The sequence below is a fragment of the Felis catus genome, chromosome D2 (assembly GCF_018350175.1).
Source record: "Felis catus isolate Fca126 chromosome D2, F.catus_Fca126_mat1.0, whole genome shotgun sequence".
Lineage (NCBI taxonomy): Eukaryota > Metazoa > Chordata > Mammalia > Carnivora > Felidae > Felis > Felis catus.
The window spans coordinates 45,606,976-45,626,227 of NC_058378.1; the positions used below are offsets into that span (position 1 = coordinate 45,606,976).

At 37.5% G+C, this 19,252-nt stretch overlaps 1 protein-coding gene across 8 annotated transcripts in view; it reads right to left on the reverse strand.

Moving 5' to 3' along the window:
- Positions 1-19,252, reverse strand: part of LOC102900063 (anthrax toxin receptor-like) — a 117,720-nt gene that overhangs the window by 93,347 nt on the left and 5,121 nt on the right. For 5 of the 8 annotated variants that reach the window (XM_045040261.1, XM_045040260.1, XM_045040263.1 and 2 more), the window contains exon 1: positions 18,691-19,235. The exons of 2 other annotated variants lie outside the window; for them this stretch is intronic. In XM_045040261.1, coding sequence (XP_044896196.1) covers positions 18,691-18,953 — 263 coding nt within the window. In that variant the 5' untranslated portion in view covers positions 18,954-19,235. Of the gene's footprint in view, positions 1-12,930; positions 18,661-18,690; positions 19,236-19,252 lie in introns of those variants that run through there. One more of the 8 variants, XM_045040266.1, reaches the window with a different exon arrangement.

Here is a 19,252-nt window from a genome sequence, read left to right on the forward strand (position 1 = left end):
CCCACCAAAGTACCACTTGCAAACACACTGGTTGATGTGTTTGTTCTCTGTGTTTTGTTTTGAATTTTTGGGCTGTTTTATGTTTGCTCTAGCTCCTGGCATTCAAGGAAATCTCTGTCAAAACCTTAGCTGAATGTGAGCTAAAGGAACAAACACTCCAGTAATCACATACAAGGATATTGTTACATTCTTTACAAAAAATGTTTGGAAATCTCACAAAAGAAACAAAAATCTACACACTTGTACCATAGATAACAAAAGCAAAAGCAATCTAGTATCCATGGGGAATTCTGATTTCCAGAGTACCACATTAAAATAATAAAACACTAGGGGAGGCTCGGTGGCTCAGTTGGGTAAGCATCCAACTTCGGCTCAGGTCATGATCTCACGGTTTGTGAGTTCAAGCCCCGTGTTGGGATCTGTGCCGACAGCTCAGAGCCTGGAGCCTGCTTCAGATTCTGTGTCTCTTCCTCTCTCTGCCCCTCCCCACACCCATGCTCTGTCTCTGTCTCTCAATAAATAAACATTAAAAAAATATTTTTTAAAAAATAATAAAACACCCAATTTTTAACAAAAATAAATCACAAAACATACAAAGAAATAGGAGAGCATGGCTCATTCAAAGGAACTAAATATAGAGAGCCAAAGCATAAGAGACTCTTAAAAACTGAGAACAAACTGAGGGTTGATGGGGGGTGGGAGGGAGGGGATGGTGGGTGATGGGTATTGAGGAGGGCACCTTTTTGGGATGAGCACTGGGTGTTGTATGGAAACCAATTTGACAATAAATTTCATATTTAAAAAAAAAAAGGAACTAAATATAAATTTGCAGAAACTAACCCTGAGGAAGCCAAGACATCAGACTTAATAGGCAAAGGCTTAAAGCAACTATCTTAAATATGCTCAGAGGTAAGGGAAAAGTAAGGACTAAGAATCAAGGAAATCAGGAAAATGATATATGAACAAAATGAGAATATCAACAAAAAACTAATTATTAAAAAACACAAATCTGAAGGTGAAATTTTCAATAATTTTATTGAAAAAATTATTACAGTGGTTCAATAGCATATTTGAGCATACACAGCAAAAAATCTGGGAAGCTGAGGATAGGAAAATTGAAATTTTCAAGTGTCAGGAGTAGAAAGAAAAAAGAATGAAGAAAAATGATAAGCATCTTTGGGACCTACATGAAACCATGAAACAGACCAACATCTACACTTCAGGAATCCTAGAAATAGGTAAGAGAAAAGAACGTAAACATTATTTGAAGAAATAGCAGCAAAAAAAAAAGTCCAAAATTGAATATTATTCAGCTATAAAAATGATTGAAATCTTGCCATTTGCAGCAAAATGGATATATCTAGAGAGTATAAATGCTAAGTGAAATAAATCAGGCAGAGAAAGACAAACACCATATGATTTCACTGGTATGTGGAATTTAAGAAACAAAGAAACATGCAAACAAAACAAAGGAAAAGAAGAGCCAAACCAAAAAAACAGACTCTTAACTGCAGAGAATAAACAGATGGTTTTCAGAGGGGAGGCGGGTGACAGACGGGTGAAATAGGTGAAGGGGATTAAAAGCACAGTTATCTTGATGAGCACTGAATGAAGTATAGAATTGTTGAATTACTATATTGTACACCTACAATTAATATAACACTATACGTTAACTATACTAGAATTATTTTTTTAAAGTACATGATTGTATGAAGTATATAAATCAACCTATCCAAGAACCTCAATGAACTTCAACTGTGATAAACTAAAGAGACCCACCCTAAGACATATTATAATAAACCTACTGAAAGACAAAGACAACAAAAGAATCTTGAGCAGGAAGGAAGACTTGTAACATGCAGGTTGTCCTCACTAAGATTATTTCTCATCAGAAACCTTGGAGGACAGAAGGTAGTAGAGAAAATATTTAAAGTGATGAAAGGAAAAAAAATCAAATTAGAACGCCAAATTCTACAAAACTGTCCTTTGTAGGTAATAGAGAAATTTAGATATTCACAGATAAACAAAAGATGAGGGAGTCCACTTCCAATGGACCTGCCCTAACATTAAGTAATGTTAAAAGAGCCATACAGATTAAACAGGAGGGCACTAACCAGTAACTTGAAGTTATATGAACATAAAAAGATACAGACTTAGCTTTCTGGTAAAGATAAATACAAGAGCAAATATAAAAGCTAGCATCATTGTAATCTTGGTTTGTAACTGAACATTTACTCTCTATAGAATTCAAAAGAAATGCATTGAAGTCATTAGAAATCTGTTACTGGGCACACAATGTGTAAAGCTGTAATTTGTGACACTGATAACACAAAGGAGGGATTGTAGCAGCTTAGGAGTAGAGTTTTTATATGTGATTAAAGTTAAGATGGCATTAATTATAATTAGATTGCTATAAATTTAGCATATTACAGTTAGTGGTCATGTAATCATAGAGAAAATATCTATAATAGAATGCACAGAGGAAATGAGAAGGAGATAAAAACTTGATTATTCTATTTTGTACTAATAAGTTGTGATTCCCTTCCCAGAAGTAGGCAGTAAAGGAGAAAATAAGGAGCAAAAGGGCCTAAGACAAACATAAAATAAACAGCAAAATGGCAGAAGTAAGTCCTTCCATATAGCAATTATTTTAAATGTAAATGGATTAAACTATCCAGACAAAAGGGATAGATTGGCAGAATAGATGAAAGAAAGATCTAAGTGTATGCTATCTACAAGAGACTCACTTTGGATGTAAGGGCATAAATAGGTTGAAAGTGAAAGAATGCAAAGATATTCAAGGCAAACTGAAACCCAAAGAGAGCTGGGTAACTATATTATATAAAATAGACATTAAATAAGAAACTGTTATAAATAACAAAGGACATTATATATTCATAAAAGGGTCAAATAATCAAGACAGCAAAACAGCTATAAACAGATATTCACCAAACATTGAAGCTCCAAAATTTATGAGGCTAACATTGACAGAATTTAAGAGGGAATTAGAAATCTCTACAATAAAGGTTGAAGACTTCAATATTCTACTTTCAATAATGGACAGAGAAACTAGACAAAATATCAGGAAATGGATAAGGGAATTGAGGATGTGAACAACACTCTAAACCAGTTGTACCTAACAGATATATAAAGAACACTCTATGTGACAACAGCAAAATGCATTTTCCTCAAACGCTTGTGAAATATTCTCCAAGGTAGAGAATATAGGCCACAGAACAAGTCTTAACAAATTTAAAATGATGTAAATAATTCAACAAAGAGATAGAAACCATAAAAATAAATCATGCAGAAATCCTGGAGTTGAAGAATATAATGACTGCACTGAAATATTCAATAGAGAATTTCAATAGCAGACTCGAAGAAGCAGAATAAACAATCAATGAACTAGAAGACAGGACATTTGAAATTATCAGTCAGAGAAGCAAAAAGAAAAGAGAATAAAAAAGAATAAGGAAAGCCTACAGGGCTTATGAGAAATCAACAAAGGAAATAATACAGGTATTATGGAAATACCAAAAGAAGAAAAACAGAAAGGGACAGAAAGTATATTTAAAGCAATAATGGCTCAAAACTTCCCAAACATGGAGAAAAAATAGAAATCCAGCTTCAAGAGGTGCAATGCACTCCAAATAGGTTAAGCCTAACAATGGTTACACCAGACACGTTATATTTAATTTTAATAAGTCAAAGACAAAGAGAGACTTTTGAGAGCAGCAAGAGAAAAACACAGTCACATATAAGGGAACGTACCATAAAACTGTCAGAAGATGTCTCAACAGAAACTTTCTAGGTCAGGAGAGAACGAAATGATATATTCAAAATAATTAAAGAAAAAAATTGTCAACCAGAATACTATACTGAACAATTCTGTTTTTCAGAAATGAAGCAGAGATAAAGACTTTCCTGAATAACAACAAAAGAAGGTAAGAGAGTTCATTATCACTAGACTTGCCTTATAAGAAATGCTATAGGGAGTTCTTCAAGTAGAAATAAAATAATGCTACTTAAATAATAAAAACATAACATTGGTATAAAATCCATTGATAATACTAAATATATATTCAGAGTCACATTCTCTAATAAATTGGTGGTTCATAATTCACTCACAAGTCTAATTTAAAAGTTAAAAAACAGACATAATAAAATTATTCATAACCACAGCAATTTGTTATTGGATACACAATATAAAAATGAATAAGTTGTAATATCAATAACCTTAAATGTGATGGAAAGAGGTAAAAGTATATAAAGTTTAGTTAATGGTAGCAAAGTTAAGTTGTCAGGTTGTATGTCAGGTAATGTTATAAATATAAGATATTTTATGTAAGCCTCACCATAACTACAAAAACAACAACATACGGTTGGCCTTTGAACAACACAGGAGTTAGGGGTGCTGACCCCCCAATGCAGTTGAAAATCTATGTTGTTAAAAAAAACACAAGCCCCAAATAGCATCACTTAGGTTAAGGTCCCAAGTCAGTAAACCAAGACAATATTTAAAAAAAAATTTTTTTTAATGTTTATTTTTGAGAGACACAGAGAGTATGAGATGAAGGGAGGGGGAGGGAGAGAGAGAGAGTGAGATACACAGAATCTGAAGCAGGATCCAGGCTCTGAGCTGCCAGCACAGAGCCTGATGCGGGGCTCAAATCCACGAACTGTGAGATCATGACCTGAGCTGAAGTCGGATGCTTATCCAACTGAGCCACCCAGACACCCCAAACCAAGACAATATTTAACCTAACTCAGTTTCAACTCCCCATAAATGTAACCATTAACTAGTCAGCATGAAGATTTCCTGGTCAGCACTGATAGATCCCTTCTGTTCCTCCCAGGAGTGAAATCTTGCCTAAAACAATGAATTCTTTGCTAATAATTTCCATTTTCCTACATCCTTTCTACATTTATTTTTAAAATGTTTATTTATTTATTTTTTAGAGAGAGAATGAGTGTGTGCATGCATGCGTGCAAGTGGGGGAGGGGCAGAGAGAGTGGGAGAGAGAATCCCAAGCAGGCTCTGCACTGTCAGCATGGAGCCCAACATGGGGCTCAATCTCACCAATTGTGAGATCATGAGCTGAGCCAAAATCAACAGTTGGACTCTTAACCAACTGAGCCACCCAAGCCCCTCTATTCCTTTATACATTAAAAAACCTTTCCTTTTCTGTAGCCCTCTGGGTCTCCCCTCTACTTGCTGGATGGGGTACTGCCTGATTCATGATTTTTTAAAAAATAAATTCCAATTAGACCTTTAAAATTTATTTGGTTGAATTTTTGTTATTTGACAGCATATAACATTTGACTCACCCAAAACTTAACTACTAATAGCCTACTGTTGACTAGGAGCCTTACTGATAACATAAATAGTTGATAAACACATATTATGTATTTAAATGTACTATATACTATATTCTTAAGATAACATAAGCTAGATAAAAGAAAATGTTAAGAAAATCATAAGGAAGAGAAAATACAATTATAGTACCACATAGTATTTATGAAAAAAATCCACATATAAGTAGATGTTTATACCTGTGTTGTTCAAGGGTCAACTGTAGTAGTTACACAAAACAATTATGATAAAAGTCAAAATATACTGTCACAAAAAGTCATCAAATCACAACAGAAGACAAGATAAGAAGGAAAGAACAATGGATTTATCAAACAATCTGAAAACAATTAACAAATGGCAATATAAATGAATTAAATTCTCCAGTCAAAAGACACAGAATGACTGAGTAGATAAAAACATAAAACCAAAACCAATAATAACACAGACCCAATGATACACTGTCTACAAGAGACTTACTTTAGCCTTAGAAACACACATCTTAAAGTAAAGGGATGATAAAAGATATTTCAAGCAAATGGTAACCAAAAGAAAAGAGTGGTAGATATATTTACATCAGACAAAATAGACTTTAAATTTGAAATGGCCAAAAGAGGGGCGCCTGGGTGGCGCAGTCGGTTAAGCGTCCGACTTCAGCCAGGTCACGATCTCGCGGTCCGTGAGTTCGAGCCCCGCGTCAGGCTCTGGGCTGATGGCTCGGAGCCTGGAGCCTGTTTCCGATTCTGTGTCTCCCTCTCTCTCTGCCCCTCCCCCGTTCATGCTCTGTCTCTCTCTGTCCCAAAAATGAATAAACGTTGAAAAAAAAATTAAAAAAAAAATAAAATGGCCAAAAGAGACAAAGAAGGTCATTATATAATGACAAAAGGGTCAATCCATAAGGCAGATATAATAATTGCATATATTTATGCCCCAACATCAGAAAATCTAAATATATAAATCAAATACTAACGGAAATAAAAAGGGAAATAAACAGCAATACCATAATAGTTGGCCCAGGTCTTTAATACCCCATGCTCAACAATAGACGTATCATCCAAAGAACGAATAAGTAAACAACAAATTTTAGTCATACTATAGGTCAAAAGGACCTAAAAGACATCTATAGGATAGTTCATCCATCCATAAGCAGCAGGATACACATTCCTCTCAAGCACACAAGGAACATTTTCCAGGATTGATCATATGTTAGGACACAAAATAAGTCTTAATACATTTAAGAACACTGAAATCACACCAAGAATCTTTTCTCACTGCAATGGTATGAAACTAGTAATCAAACAGGAGGAAAACTGGAAAATTCACAAATGCATGGGAGTGAAGAAAATACTTCTGAACAACCAGTGGATCAAAGAAGAAATTAAAATGGAAAAAAAGTATCTTGAGACAAATGAAAATGGAAACACAATATACCAAAACTTATGAAATGCAGCAAAAGCAGTTCTAAGAGGGGCGTTTACAGCAACAAACGCATACATCAAGGAAAAAGAAGTATTTCAAATAAATCTATCAACTGAATGAATTAGAAAAAGAACAAATTAGAAGCTAAGTCCAGTTTAGTACAGAAAGGAAATAATAAAAAACAGAAATAAGTCAAGATAACAAGAAAAGAATACAAAAGATTAAGACTTGGTTCTTGGAAAAGATAAGCAAAATTGACAAATCTTTAGCTGAACTAACCAAAAGAAAAAAAAAGAGAAGTCCCAAATAAATAAAATTATAAGTGAAAGAGGAGAGATTACAACTGATACCACATAAATACAGAGGAACATATGAGATTACTATGAACAACTATATGCCAACAACTGGGCAATCTAGAAGAAATGGATAAATTCCTAGAAACATACAAACTACCAAGACTGAATCAAGAAAAAAGAAAAAACCTAAAGAGACCAGCAATGAGTAAGGAGATTGAATCAGTAATCAAACCCCTCTCAACAAGGAAAAACCCAAGAGCAGATGGCTTTACTAATGAACTTTACCAAACATTTAAAGAATTAATGTCAATCCTTCTCATCCTGTTCTAAAAATTGAAGCAAAAGAACACTTCTAAACTCATTTTACAAGGCCATTATTACCCTGATACCAAAGCCAGATAAGTATACTATTAGAAAAGAAAACCACGGACTAAATCTCTGATAAATAAATAAATATTTATACAAAATTCCCAACATAATACTAACAAACCAAATTCAGCAACACTTAATAAGATCATACACCATGACCAAGAGGGATTCCTCCCTGGGGTTCAAGGACAGTGCAACATATGCAAATCAATAAGTGGGATACATTGCATTGGTAGAATGAAAGATAAAAATTATATGGTTATTTCAATAGAAGCAGAAAAAGCATTTAACAAAATTGAACATCCATTTATGATAAAAAAAACTCAAGAAATTAGGTTTATAGAAATAACACACTTAACATAATATAGGCCATATATGAGAGCCCACAAATAACATCATACTCAATGGTGAAAGTGTGAAAGAAATTCTTCTAAGATAAGGAACAAGACAAAGATGTTTACTCTCATTACTTCTATTCAGCACAGTACTGGAAGTTGTAGCCAGGCAGGAGAAAAAAATAAAAGGTATCAGAATTAAACAGGAAGAAATAAAGTTGTTCTATTTCCAGATGACATATTTTATACCTAAAAAATCTTAAAGACTACACACACACACACACACACACACACACACACACACACACACATCTAATCAACAAATTCAGCACATTGGCAGGATGTGCTGCCAGAAGCATTTCTATATATTAGCAATGAATTACCTGAAAAAGAAATAAGGAAAACAATCTTACAATAACACAAACAATAAAATATTTATGAATAAATTTAACCAAGGTGAAAACTCTTTACACTGAAAATTAGACATTGATGAAAGAAATTGAAGAAAACACAAATAAATGGAAATAAATCCTGTGCATTGAATGGAAGAATTTATATTGTTAAAATAGCCAAACAACTCAAAGCCTTCTAAAATTCAATGAAATCCTTATCAAGATTCCAACAGCATTTTTCACATATATTGGAAAAACAGTTCTAAACTGTGTATGGAACCACAAAAGACCCCAAGTGGCCAGCCAAAGCATTCCTGAGAAAGAAACTAAAGCTGGAGGCATCATAATTCCTGATTTCAAACTATATTACATGCTATAGTAGTTAAAAACAGCAGGATACTGGCATAAAACAGACACAGTGATCAATGGGATAAAATTTAGAATCTGCAAAATAAACCCATGCTTATATGGTTAATTAATATTCAACAAGGAAGTCAAAAATATTCAATGGAGAAAAGACTATCTTTTTAATAAATGGTTCAGGGAAAATTGGACATTCTAAATCAAAAGAATGAAACTAGATCCTTATATCACTCAAATTAACTTGAAATGGAGTAAAGACTGAAATGTTAGTGTTAAAAAAATGAAATTTCTAGAAGAAAATGTAAGAAAATCATTTATTGACTTCAGTCTTGGGAATAATTTTTTAGTTGTAACACTTAAAGACAAGCATCAAAGGCAAAAATAAACAAGTGGGACAACATCAAGATAAAAAGGCTTTGCACAGAAAAAAGATCAACAAACTGAAAAGACAATCTATACAAATGGGAGAAAATATACGCAAATGATATATTCTGCTAAAGGGTTAATTTCCAAAATATATAAAGAACACATACAACTCAATCACAAAAAAACAAACAATCAAATTTAAAAATGGGTGTATGACCTAAAATGACATGTTTTCTCAAAGATATTCACATGTCTGAGAGTTACAATATAATAATTAAAAACCCAATTTTCAACAAAGTAAAATCACAAAACAGAGAGAGAAACAGCAGAACATTGCTCATTCAAAGGATCTAAATAAATTTACAGAAATCATCCCCAAGAAAGCCAAGGCATCACACTTACTAGACAAAGACTTAAAAAACTATTTAAAATATGAGAGGAGGCAAAAATAAAGTAAACCAATTTTAAAATGGTAAAAAACCCTGAAGAGACATTTTTCCAAAGAGAGTAACAGGTGCTCAGGATCACTAATAATGAGGGAAATTAAAATCAAAACCACAATGAGATATCACCTTACATCTGTTAAAATGGTTACCATCAGAAAGACCAGAGATAACAAATGAGAATAAGGAGGTGAAGAAAATCTCCCTGATATACAAATTGAAGGCAGTGTAGTTAGAGGGTTGGTCAGCCCTTTGATATCATTCAGAATGGAATCCAGTTCTTTGAGTAATAAAAAATAATCTTACAAATTATTTCATTATGAGAACAAAAAACTTCTACATAAGTGATTCAAAGCCCACTTATTTTTTTTTAAATTTTTTTTACCTCTCTTAGTTACCTAAGAGAGGAGACTACTGATCACTAGTTAACAATTCCAGGCGAGAACCCTAACACTTTTGATCAGTACATCATGGTTGGGAGTCCCCAAGAAAAACCCAATAGTCAAGCACTGGATGGAACAATGTTTTACTGACATAAAGAGACAGAACAAGATGAACTTCACTAGTGAGCATTAGACCCCATACCCAGTGGGCCTCTCCTGGTGGCTTAGGCATGGCAATTGCCCTAAGCATGCATCTCCTGCAACAGTGGAAGGAGCCTTGCCCCTTTCCACAGAAGACAGGTGTAACAGTGGATTGGTCAGGTACAATATGATGCACATCGTTTAAGCAGAGATAAAAGAACATTCATAAAGTTAAACAAGGAGCAATGTCCTCACTCAAGGTGCTAAGCCTGACACAGGCTGTATGGGTTATCTCTTTTGGAAAAACATGTTCCAGGCTCAAGGTTTATTCTTATGTGGCTGGATGCACATGAGTCTACACACATGAGACTGCCTTTTCCAAACAAGATAAAATATGGAAACACTAATTATTCAAAATAAGGTTACCTACATTGGGCTTATTACAGAGGAACTAAAGCTATTTGGGTTTGTTAATAAACGTGTCTTATGCCACACTGAAATATTTACTATGAGGAAGAATATACATACTTCCAGAAATTATGAAATTTATTCACAAACTTGCCAATCTACAGAATGCTGGTATAATAGTCCTTAATAGCTCAATTTTAGTTTTCACTAGAAATTAAAGGACTAAAAATTTGAATCAACATATGCAATTAAAACTACTAGAAATAATAAGAGAAATGACTCTATATAGGGAGAGTAGAATGTATTTTTGTAAGAAAAGGTATGAGGTATGAAAATAAACTTTTGTTAAGGGAAAAGAGTAATTTTGTTCTAAAAGAATGGTCATTTTAGAATGAAAAAGAGGAATGGAAGATTAAAACTAAATGGAAATAGAAAGCAGAAAGTGAGAGAAACATTTTACTTGGTCAAGCTCGTGAGAAATGAATGATTTTATTAAAATATTTTAAAAATAAGCTTTAATATCAATAGTATACCTATGAAAAATTAAAATGTAATTCTCTTTAATATTTTGAACAGAAAAAGTGTTCTTAAACTATTGGTGTGCTCTTTTTAAAATTTATTTATTTTGAGAGACAGCATGAGTAGGGGAGGTACAGAGTGAAAGAAAGAGAAAGAGAGAGAGAGAGAGAGAGAGAGAGAGATTGAGAGAGAGGAGAGAATCCCAAGCAGGTTCTCACTGTCAGTGTAGAGCCCAACATGGGACCTGATCTCATGAACTGTGAGATCAAGACCTGAGCCAAAACCAAGAATTGGATGCTTAACCAACTGAGCCACCAAGGCACCCCTCTTGGTGTGCTCTTAATAACAGATTATAAAAGGTTGCTCTATGCCCTTGTATAATCTATCTTGAAATCAAATATATTGTGTCTTACCAAAATAATTTCTTGTGCTTCATGCTGTCATTACTGGGTCTTTGATTACTTGGGGGAACTGAGTCTCCTCTATTGAAAGATTTTTTTTTTTTGTAAGAGCTAAGATTTTTTACAACTATGTAACTTTTTATGTTTGCCTTAGAAATCTTTATCACTTAAAAAAATTTATTGTTTATTTATTTTCGAGAGAGACAGAGACAGAATGTGAGTGGGTTAGGGCAGAGAGAGAGGGAGACATAGAATCTGAAGCAGGCTCCAGGCTCTGAGCTGTCAGCACTCGAACTCACGAGCTGTGAGATCATGACCTGAGCCAAAGTCAGACACTCAACCGACTGAGCCACCCAAGCGCCCCAGAAATCTTAGTCACTTTAGTTGGATAGATAACCCCGATGACTTTTAATCAAGTGTTCAAATCTTTTGCTATTTCTTATAAACTTCCCATAATGAAATTCTAAATGAAGTGTTTTTTTTTTTATCTCAAATTAACTTTGGGATATTTTGGAGGGTCCCTGGAACATGTCAAAAGTTGTTTTTCTCTTTCCTTATAAAAGAGACATGTTAGACAATTAGGCTAATTTAACATGTCAAATCACATGGGAATGTATGAAATTCCTTAGAATTCTGTTATGTCTATGTAGAATTCTGTTATGGTATAACGTTATCAGTCATAATTCTAATTATTATCTTAAAGTTTATGTCAGAAAAAATAAAATTTCCTTATCAATTTCACTGTAATAGGCTCTCATAAGATCTTTAATATTGGCCACTTTTACATCTTTTGACATTTACAGTTATTGTTTTACTCTCATGTTTTTGCAAAAGTGCTTTCTCTTCAAAGAGATTCATAAAAGGGACTGCCAAGTACAGATTCTGAATAACCTTAATGTCATACCTTGAGCTGGTAATGCCATGAGAATTTTTTGAACTCTAGTGGAGAAACTGATAGATTCATAAAACTTTTAACAAGAATTAATTACATGGAGCACCTGGATGGCTCAGTTGGTTGAGCATCCAACTCTTGATTTCGGCTTGGGTCATGATCCCAGGGTTGTGGGATCAAGCCCCGCATTGGTTCAGCATGGAGCCTGCTTGGAATTCTCTCTCTCCCTCTGCTCCTCTCCCTATGTCCCTCTCCTATGCTTGTACACATTCTCTCTCTCTCTCTCTAATGATTTTTAATTTTTTTAACGTTTATTTATTTTTGAGACAGAGAGAGACAGAGCATGAACAGGGGAGGGTCAGAGAGAGAGGGAGACACAGAATCCAAAACAGGCTCCAGGCTCTGAGCTGTCAGCACAGAGCCCAATGCGGGACTCGAACTCACGGACTGTGAGATCATGACCTGAGCTGAAGTCGGACACTTAACCGACTGAGCCACCCAGGCGCCCCTCTCTAATAATTTTTAAAAAGAATTAACTACATGGAATGGGACTGAAATAACTGATGAGGATGATTATAATTTTTTATGACTTTGAAACACAGCTGTTTCTTCTACATTTTGTTTTCCATACTTAAGAGGTCCCTTTTCTTCTTTCTTTTAACCTATCTATAACTTATAGCAATTTGGTAAAGCAAACTTTTTTAAACAAAAATGCAATACTGCTGGTTTTTGTACAACATCAGTGTTAGGGGTGCCAACACTCTGCACAGTTGAAAATTCACATATAACTTTTTCCTCCTCTCAAAACTCAACAACTGTGTTTAACATTGTGATTTAAAAGTATAGAAATTACCAAATGACTAGAAGTGAAGGGAAGTTGGAGCAAAGATGCAGAGAAGGCTGGAACAGCAGAGTTCTGGTCTGTTCCCGGCACTCCTCACTCCAGTACCTATGTGAAGCTCATATCATTGAGGTCTTGAACTGAGAAGCACAAAGAAACCAGTTCTGTGAAGGGATTCTTGCCAAAGTGGTGGGTCCAGTACTGGTCAGAGTTGGCAAGGACCACAGAATAGGAGCTCTTCGGTAGGGAATCTGGGAGAACACCAGGGCAGGATGGCACCAGGCAGAAGCAGCCTGGGTCTTAGAGCAGACAGGAGTAGGGGCGCTGTCCACGGTGCTGACAGTTCTCTGAGGCAGCACCAGGAAACTGGAGGCTCACTGCTTGCCAGAACTTCCTGCAAGCAGAAACTGTACTAGAACCACATAAGAGGGGTCAGGTAGAGCAAGTGACCTAGGGAGATGGTCAAAGGTACTCTGTCTTCTCCTAGACTCTGCTGGGAAAGAGGGTTCCCATATTCCTGGGTAGAAAAGCCAGGAGTAGGTGTCACTCCAGGATCTAGCTTTGCTAACTTTGGGTGGAGATGAAGAGACGTGTAGTGCCTCTTTCTACGAATGTCTTGCATTTATAAAAAATTCATGTGTAAGTGGACCCATGCAGTTCAAACCCCTATTGTTCAAAGGTCAACTGTATTTCTCTCTTTCTCTCTATCTCATCCTTCTATTATCCGGAAATTCTTGAGTATTCTTACTGTACATAACAATACAGACATTTGCGTAAATTCAGTGAAAATCTGTTCTTATTACAGGACAAATTTGGCCAACTGCTTAGTTTGGCTTCTTAGAGTAAGGAAGCTTTTAAAAATTGAATCTAAGTCATTTCCAATTTTAAGAAAACAACATGGACTGTATAAAGACAATCCCTTTAGATATCACCAAAGCTTTAACTGGAATATTATATTTGAGAGTATACATAATAGTACATATACATATACCATAGTATATGTACATATACTATGTACAATACATAATAGAACATATACTATTCTTGCTGCACATATGCAAATAACTAGACCCAGTTTAATAAGACATGTTTTGTAAACAAATTAGTCTTATTATGATTGTTTTTGGTAGAAATTGGGGTAATTGTAGAGATGAAAAATATTTTCAGTAAAACCTACAACACACCCTAATGGATATCAGATTCTAAACCTGTTCATTGTCTTTGAGGCACTGTTATCCATTTGTAAAATGGAGTGGATACTAAATTATTCTATTTTTCTCCAATATCTGTCTACAACTTTCTAAATTAATGATCCCAACTTTCTTCCACCCTTCTGATTTGAATAAAAACTGCCCTTTTCCCAAAGTCCTCCAAACTGAACTGGATAACTTGATATAAACTTCATAGAAATCAACACAATGGCTCATTTACAGTAAACCATTGTGTCTGATGCTGTGTGGACCACTCAGAACAGTCACTTGAACACCCAATAACATCACCAGAGACAATTAAATTACACAAGAGACGCTTTGAACCCACATCTGGGTCTGGAAGTCTTCTCAATTGGCTGCTCTCTGGACTCAGGACCTGATGTATAGTCTGCCCCAATCATTAACTGTTTCCTTGTTTTCACTGAAATATCTCTTATTAAATATCTGATTGCTTACATGGTATAGGTCTAATTTTGGGATCCTACCTGCAACACTGCCTCTTGAAATGAGACATCACTGTTTAACTGAGTTGACCTATTCTCAAGATGAAGGGATGGATTCAATGACATGAAACAAGCTACCAACTCAACTTCTAGACTGAAAATTCTTGGGGAAATTTCAAAGGAGGTAGATAATAGGTAGTAAATTATGCTACCCCAAAGTATGCCTCTTTGTTTCAAGGATTATTTCAAGCTGATAAGGTGGTTTTAGAAAATAGAATTTGTTTAGATTCCTTACTGGCTAACAAGGAGGAGTCTCTTCCATAGCAATTACTTCCTGCTGTACCTGGTCCAACACCCCTGGTATTGTAGACATTGAAATATGAGAAATTAACAAACAAGCCACTTAGCTAAACAGGTTGATGCCTCTTGTGATATATTCTTTGATTTATCTGATGCCAACTGGTTTGGTTCATGTGTACCCTGGCTAAGGAACCCTGGCTTTAGTCTCTTGCTGGCTAAGGAATATTCTTTAGTCTCTTGCTATTATCCTCCTGATAGTCAGCATGGTAGTCTCCATGGAGTGCTGTATTCTCTCAAAGGTCTTAAATATGTGTCCACAACCATCATCAATACATCAGATGGTCTCACTGCACTTGGAGAAATAGAAAAAAATGAACAGATGAATAGCAAAAACAAACAATTCTTCCGATGTTCCTGACATCATTACCTACAAGTTTCATGAAAGACAAGAACAACTTAACCCTAATGGTAACTAAAAGTGGCACTAATACTAAATTGTTGGTCAGTCTCTCCTGTATGAGAGGATGACCAAAAGGGAGTAATTATTAAAGTATTAACATGAAAAGCCATTGGACTGAGGTAGCTCTGATACCTTGAAAGCCTACACAGGCACACCAATCACAAGCAACAAAATAGGCTTTTCCAAATAAGGCTAGTAACTACTTAAACTACAATCATTCAAATAATTTCTTTGATATTCTTTCATATATTCTCTATATAAACCTTGACACTAGATCCTGTCAGTGCTCCTAATAACTGAGATTTGGTGTTTCCTGATTCCAATTCATATATGCTCAAATCCTTAAAAATTACAAAGTGTTTCAGTTTACCTTTTAATACTAGGAAAGACAGTGGTGAGCTCCTCTCCAATCCCCAATGCACCCACAGTGGCAATGCCCAGAGTCCCAATGTCCCCAGAATGAATGGATCTACTCTCTACTCTCTACTTCTCTTCTCTACACTAGCCCCTCTTTATGCATCCATACCACACATGTGGGAGCTGCCTAGCAGTCTGTCTGCCCATTCTCCTTTCACAGGGCACATCTGCTTTAGGTTCCTACATATTTTCCCCTAGTCTCTCAGGCCTTCTGGGAACTTCTAAGACCTTCTCTTTTTCACTGCAGCTGCTGCTTCCATCCTTCCTCCTTCTTACCCATCCTTCTCAAGGAATCCAGTGCCTCTAATAAAAGCATAGATCTGATCCATCTCTCCTCTGTTAAAAGCTTTTCTTCTATTGATCCCCAGTTGCCCTTAAGGTGAAGAACACACCTCCTACATGGGCCCAAGGCCTCCTCATTAGCCTGTCCTCTTCCTTCTTCCACTCTTTTTCCTTCTTCCTCCTTATACTTGGATCCTCTGGGATCACCGAGGGCCTCAGTGCTCAGGTCTTTGCATAGACCAGTCCCTCTGCCTGGAGCTCCCTGGCTTTTATATGCCACTGGCCAATAAGGCAGGCACATGGGAACACTCACTCATTTTCATCCTGTTCAATCTAATGAATGACCAAATTAATAAGGAACCTAATGAATAAGCTGAAAGCAAACCACTCAAGACCTTCCTGCAGGTGACAAATTCCGTTTGTCTTCAAGGACAATCACAGGTATTCCAAGAAAGCTACCCAGCCTTGAAGTCTTTGAAATGAGCTTTGGAATAAGACACTTCAGAGTATCAATTCTGGGTCCATGTCTTCCTATATGAGAAATGTGAATGAGGCAATGCCAAACCTTAAGGGCCTCATTCCTTCCCCTGAGCAGCTTCCTTCCCTCATCTATAAAATAGGGATAATAACATTTACCTACAGTTGTGAGGAAGATGCAGTGATGAAGCTGTTTTCCTACCTTACTCTTGCCCCCAGTCTGGGGTCACACATTGCCTCCCTCATCCAATCTGTCTGGATTCCTGTGACCTCTAGTTTCAAATAAGATGCAGAACTTGGCCACTCATTATTACCATGCCTACCCTATTGTTCTATGCCACTATCATGTCGTCTGTGGACCTCTGTGCCAGCCCCTCACTGGTCTCTGCCTTTGTGCTCAACTGTGATTCGCTTAAAACTAGTTCCAATCATACACCTCTTCTGGTCAAAAACACTGCCCCCGCCTGAACTCCTCACAATCCTGTCTGTCAGCCCTGACTTTCCTGACCACCTCTTTAGAATGGTACCTTTTCATACCCTTACTTTACACCCTCTTTGGGAGAGAGGGGAGGAGACCAACCCCTATTATCTAATCTTTTGCAGCAAACTAGCTTAATTGACACTGAGAAAACACTGGACTCTCCAGACTCCGTTGCATCACCCTAAAATAGGAAAATAGATCCTGTTCCTCTAAGCAGGAGGAGACCAAAGTGGTCAACACATTGCCTGGCACACAATCAGTGCTCAATTAATGTTTTTCTCACATGTCCTACTTGTGCAAAGAGCCCTTCTTATCCATTGCAGGGTTGAACCGTACCCACATCGGGCCTAATGGCAGAAATATGCATTGGCAGGAGCACTGTAACAGCATGGCACCTGAGGGGGCCCTTTGGACTCATTACCATCCTCTTCAAAGACTGACCCAGAGAGGCTTTCATTCCTTTACAATGCCCATCCGTCTCCCAAGCCCAATGCCCAAGAGAGAAATCACCATCCCTCTGGGCTGTGCCAAGTATCAATGAGGCATAACCTGCTGAGGACAACTCAGAAGTCCCTCCACAGGACAGTGAAGAGGGACTTATTCAGTGGGCATGGTGGCTCCCAGCTCTGCCGGCTTTCCTTAAATGCTAGTGGGCTGGGTACACAACTCCCCAATCATCAGCCTCCATGGAGAATAGAAGGAATCAGAGGCAGTACAGCCTGGAATGCTGCCATCAGGACACACATGAAGCCTGAGTCTTGCCAGTCCCACCAGTCTCAGTGCTACTTCATCAAACTCTAGATTCCATCCTCTTTCCAGGAGATTGCAAATGCAAATACGTCCATATGCTACATGTTGGGGTGCTCCCCACCCCCTGACCCCACGATGATTATGAGGATGACAAAAGTATAGAAAATGGGCTCTGGAAACCAAAAAGTGCTATACTGACACTATATTGACAGTCATGCTACTGCTACCACTGAATCAGTAAAGTTTATTCCCAACCCACCAGAGGAGTTGAAAAGGGAACCAAGGCAACCTCTCCAGTCTCTCCAAGCACGAAGATCCACCCCCTTTCCATCAAAGACCATAAGATGCACATCCCAGTTTCCTAAGACAAAGCTTGATCAGACCAAATTGTTGTGAATGTGCACACAAACTGTAACATGGTCTCCGAGTGGCTGAAGAAAAACCAAAACACTTAGCAGCAGGAGAGCAAAGAACTTTCTAATCGGTGACACTATGACAATGCCTAACAAAAGCAACATGGCAATCTCTGTGGCCCTGTAAAAACAGAAATCATTTGGGTAAAAAACAAAGCAAACAACAACCAAAAACCATAGAGAGCTTCTAACAACTGCTGAGAAGGAGCTCCTAGTAATCACCTGCCTCTCCAGCTATATAAGGAGCATGCAGGCCACAGATCCAGGCCATGCTGGTGGGGGGACTGAGAGCCATCCAGCAACTCTATGGTGGCACTTTTTCCTCTCCAAAAAGAGAAGTCCCAGGGAACAAATTTTGGGCGCATTCCCTCAGCCTCAGGAACAAGGGGATTGCAGAGGGTCTTATCTTGGGTCTGATCAAGACTGTTCCCACCTCCCCTTTCTCAGAAGCTGGGGTCTACTTGAACCGCTTCATGCTAGCAGTAACCCTGAGGTCAGAGGTGCCCTGAAGAACACCCAGGGTGGGAGGGCTGCTCACGTGTCGACGATCAAGTAGAGATCAAAGGCACCCTCGCAGGTTTTTGGCTTCTCTATCTTGCTCCTGTAGTGCCTGGTGCCCTGGTGGAAGGGTGTCCAGGCTGGGAGGTGGTGCAGGAAGCTCCCTGTGCTCAGCAATGGAGGTGGCAGCAGCAGGAAAAGGAGCAGGAGCAGGGAGAGTGCAGGGCCTGGCACCCAGAGGCTGCTGCTCCCCATTTTCTTAGTTGTCCCTGAGGCCCCACTCAGGGGATCAGCGCTGGCCATGCCCGGCCACCACAGGCTTCTGCCTCATCTGCTGTCTCCCCTTCAACCCTGTGTCCTGGAGCCTTGTTCCCTCAAGCTCTTTCTCCAAGGTGCTCTTAGAGCCTCCACCTGGTACCTGCCCTTTGGGCGGAAGAGGCAAACAGCTGGATCTGGGGCAGTAGTCCCACTACCTGAGTGGCCCTTCCCTGCCCCACAGAGACAGAATTCCCTGTGATGTCCCTTATGATGGACAGGAAGGTTGGCATGGTGACTTTGTGACCTGCAGCTCTGCTCAGTGTCCTGCCTGTTGACAACCCCAG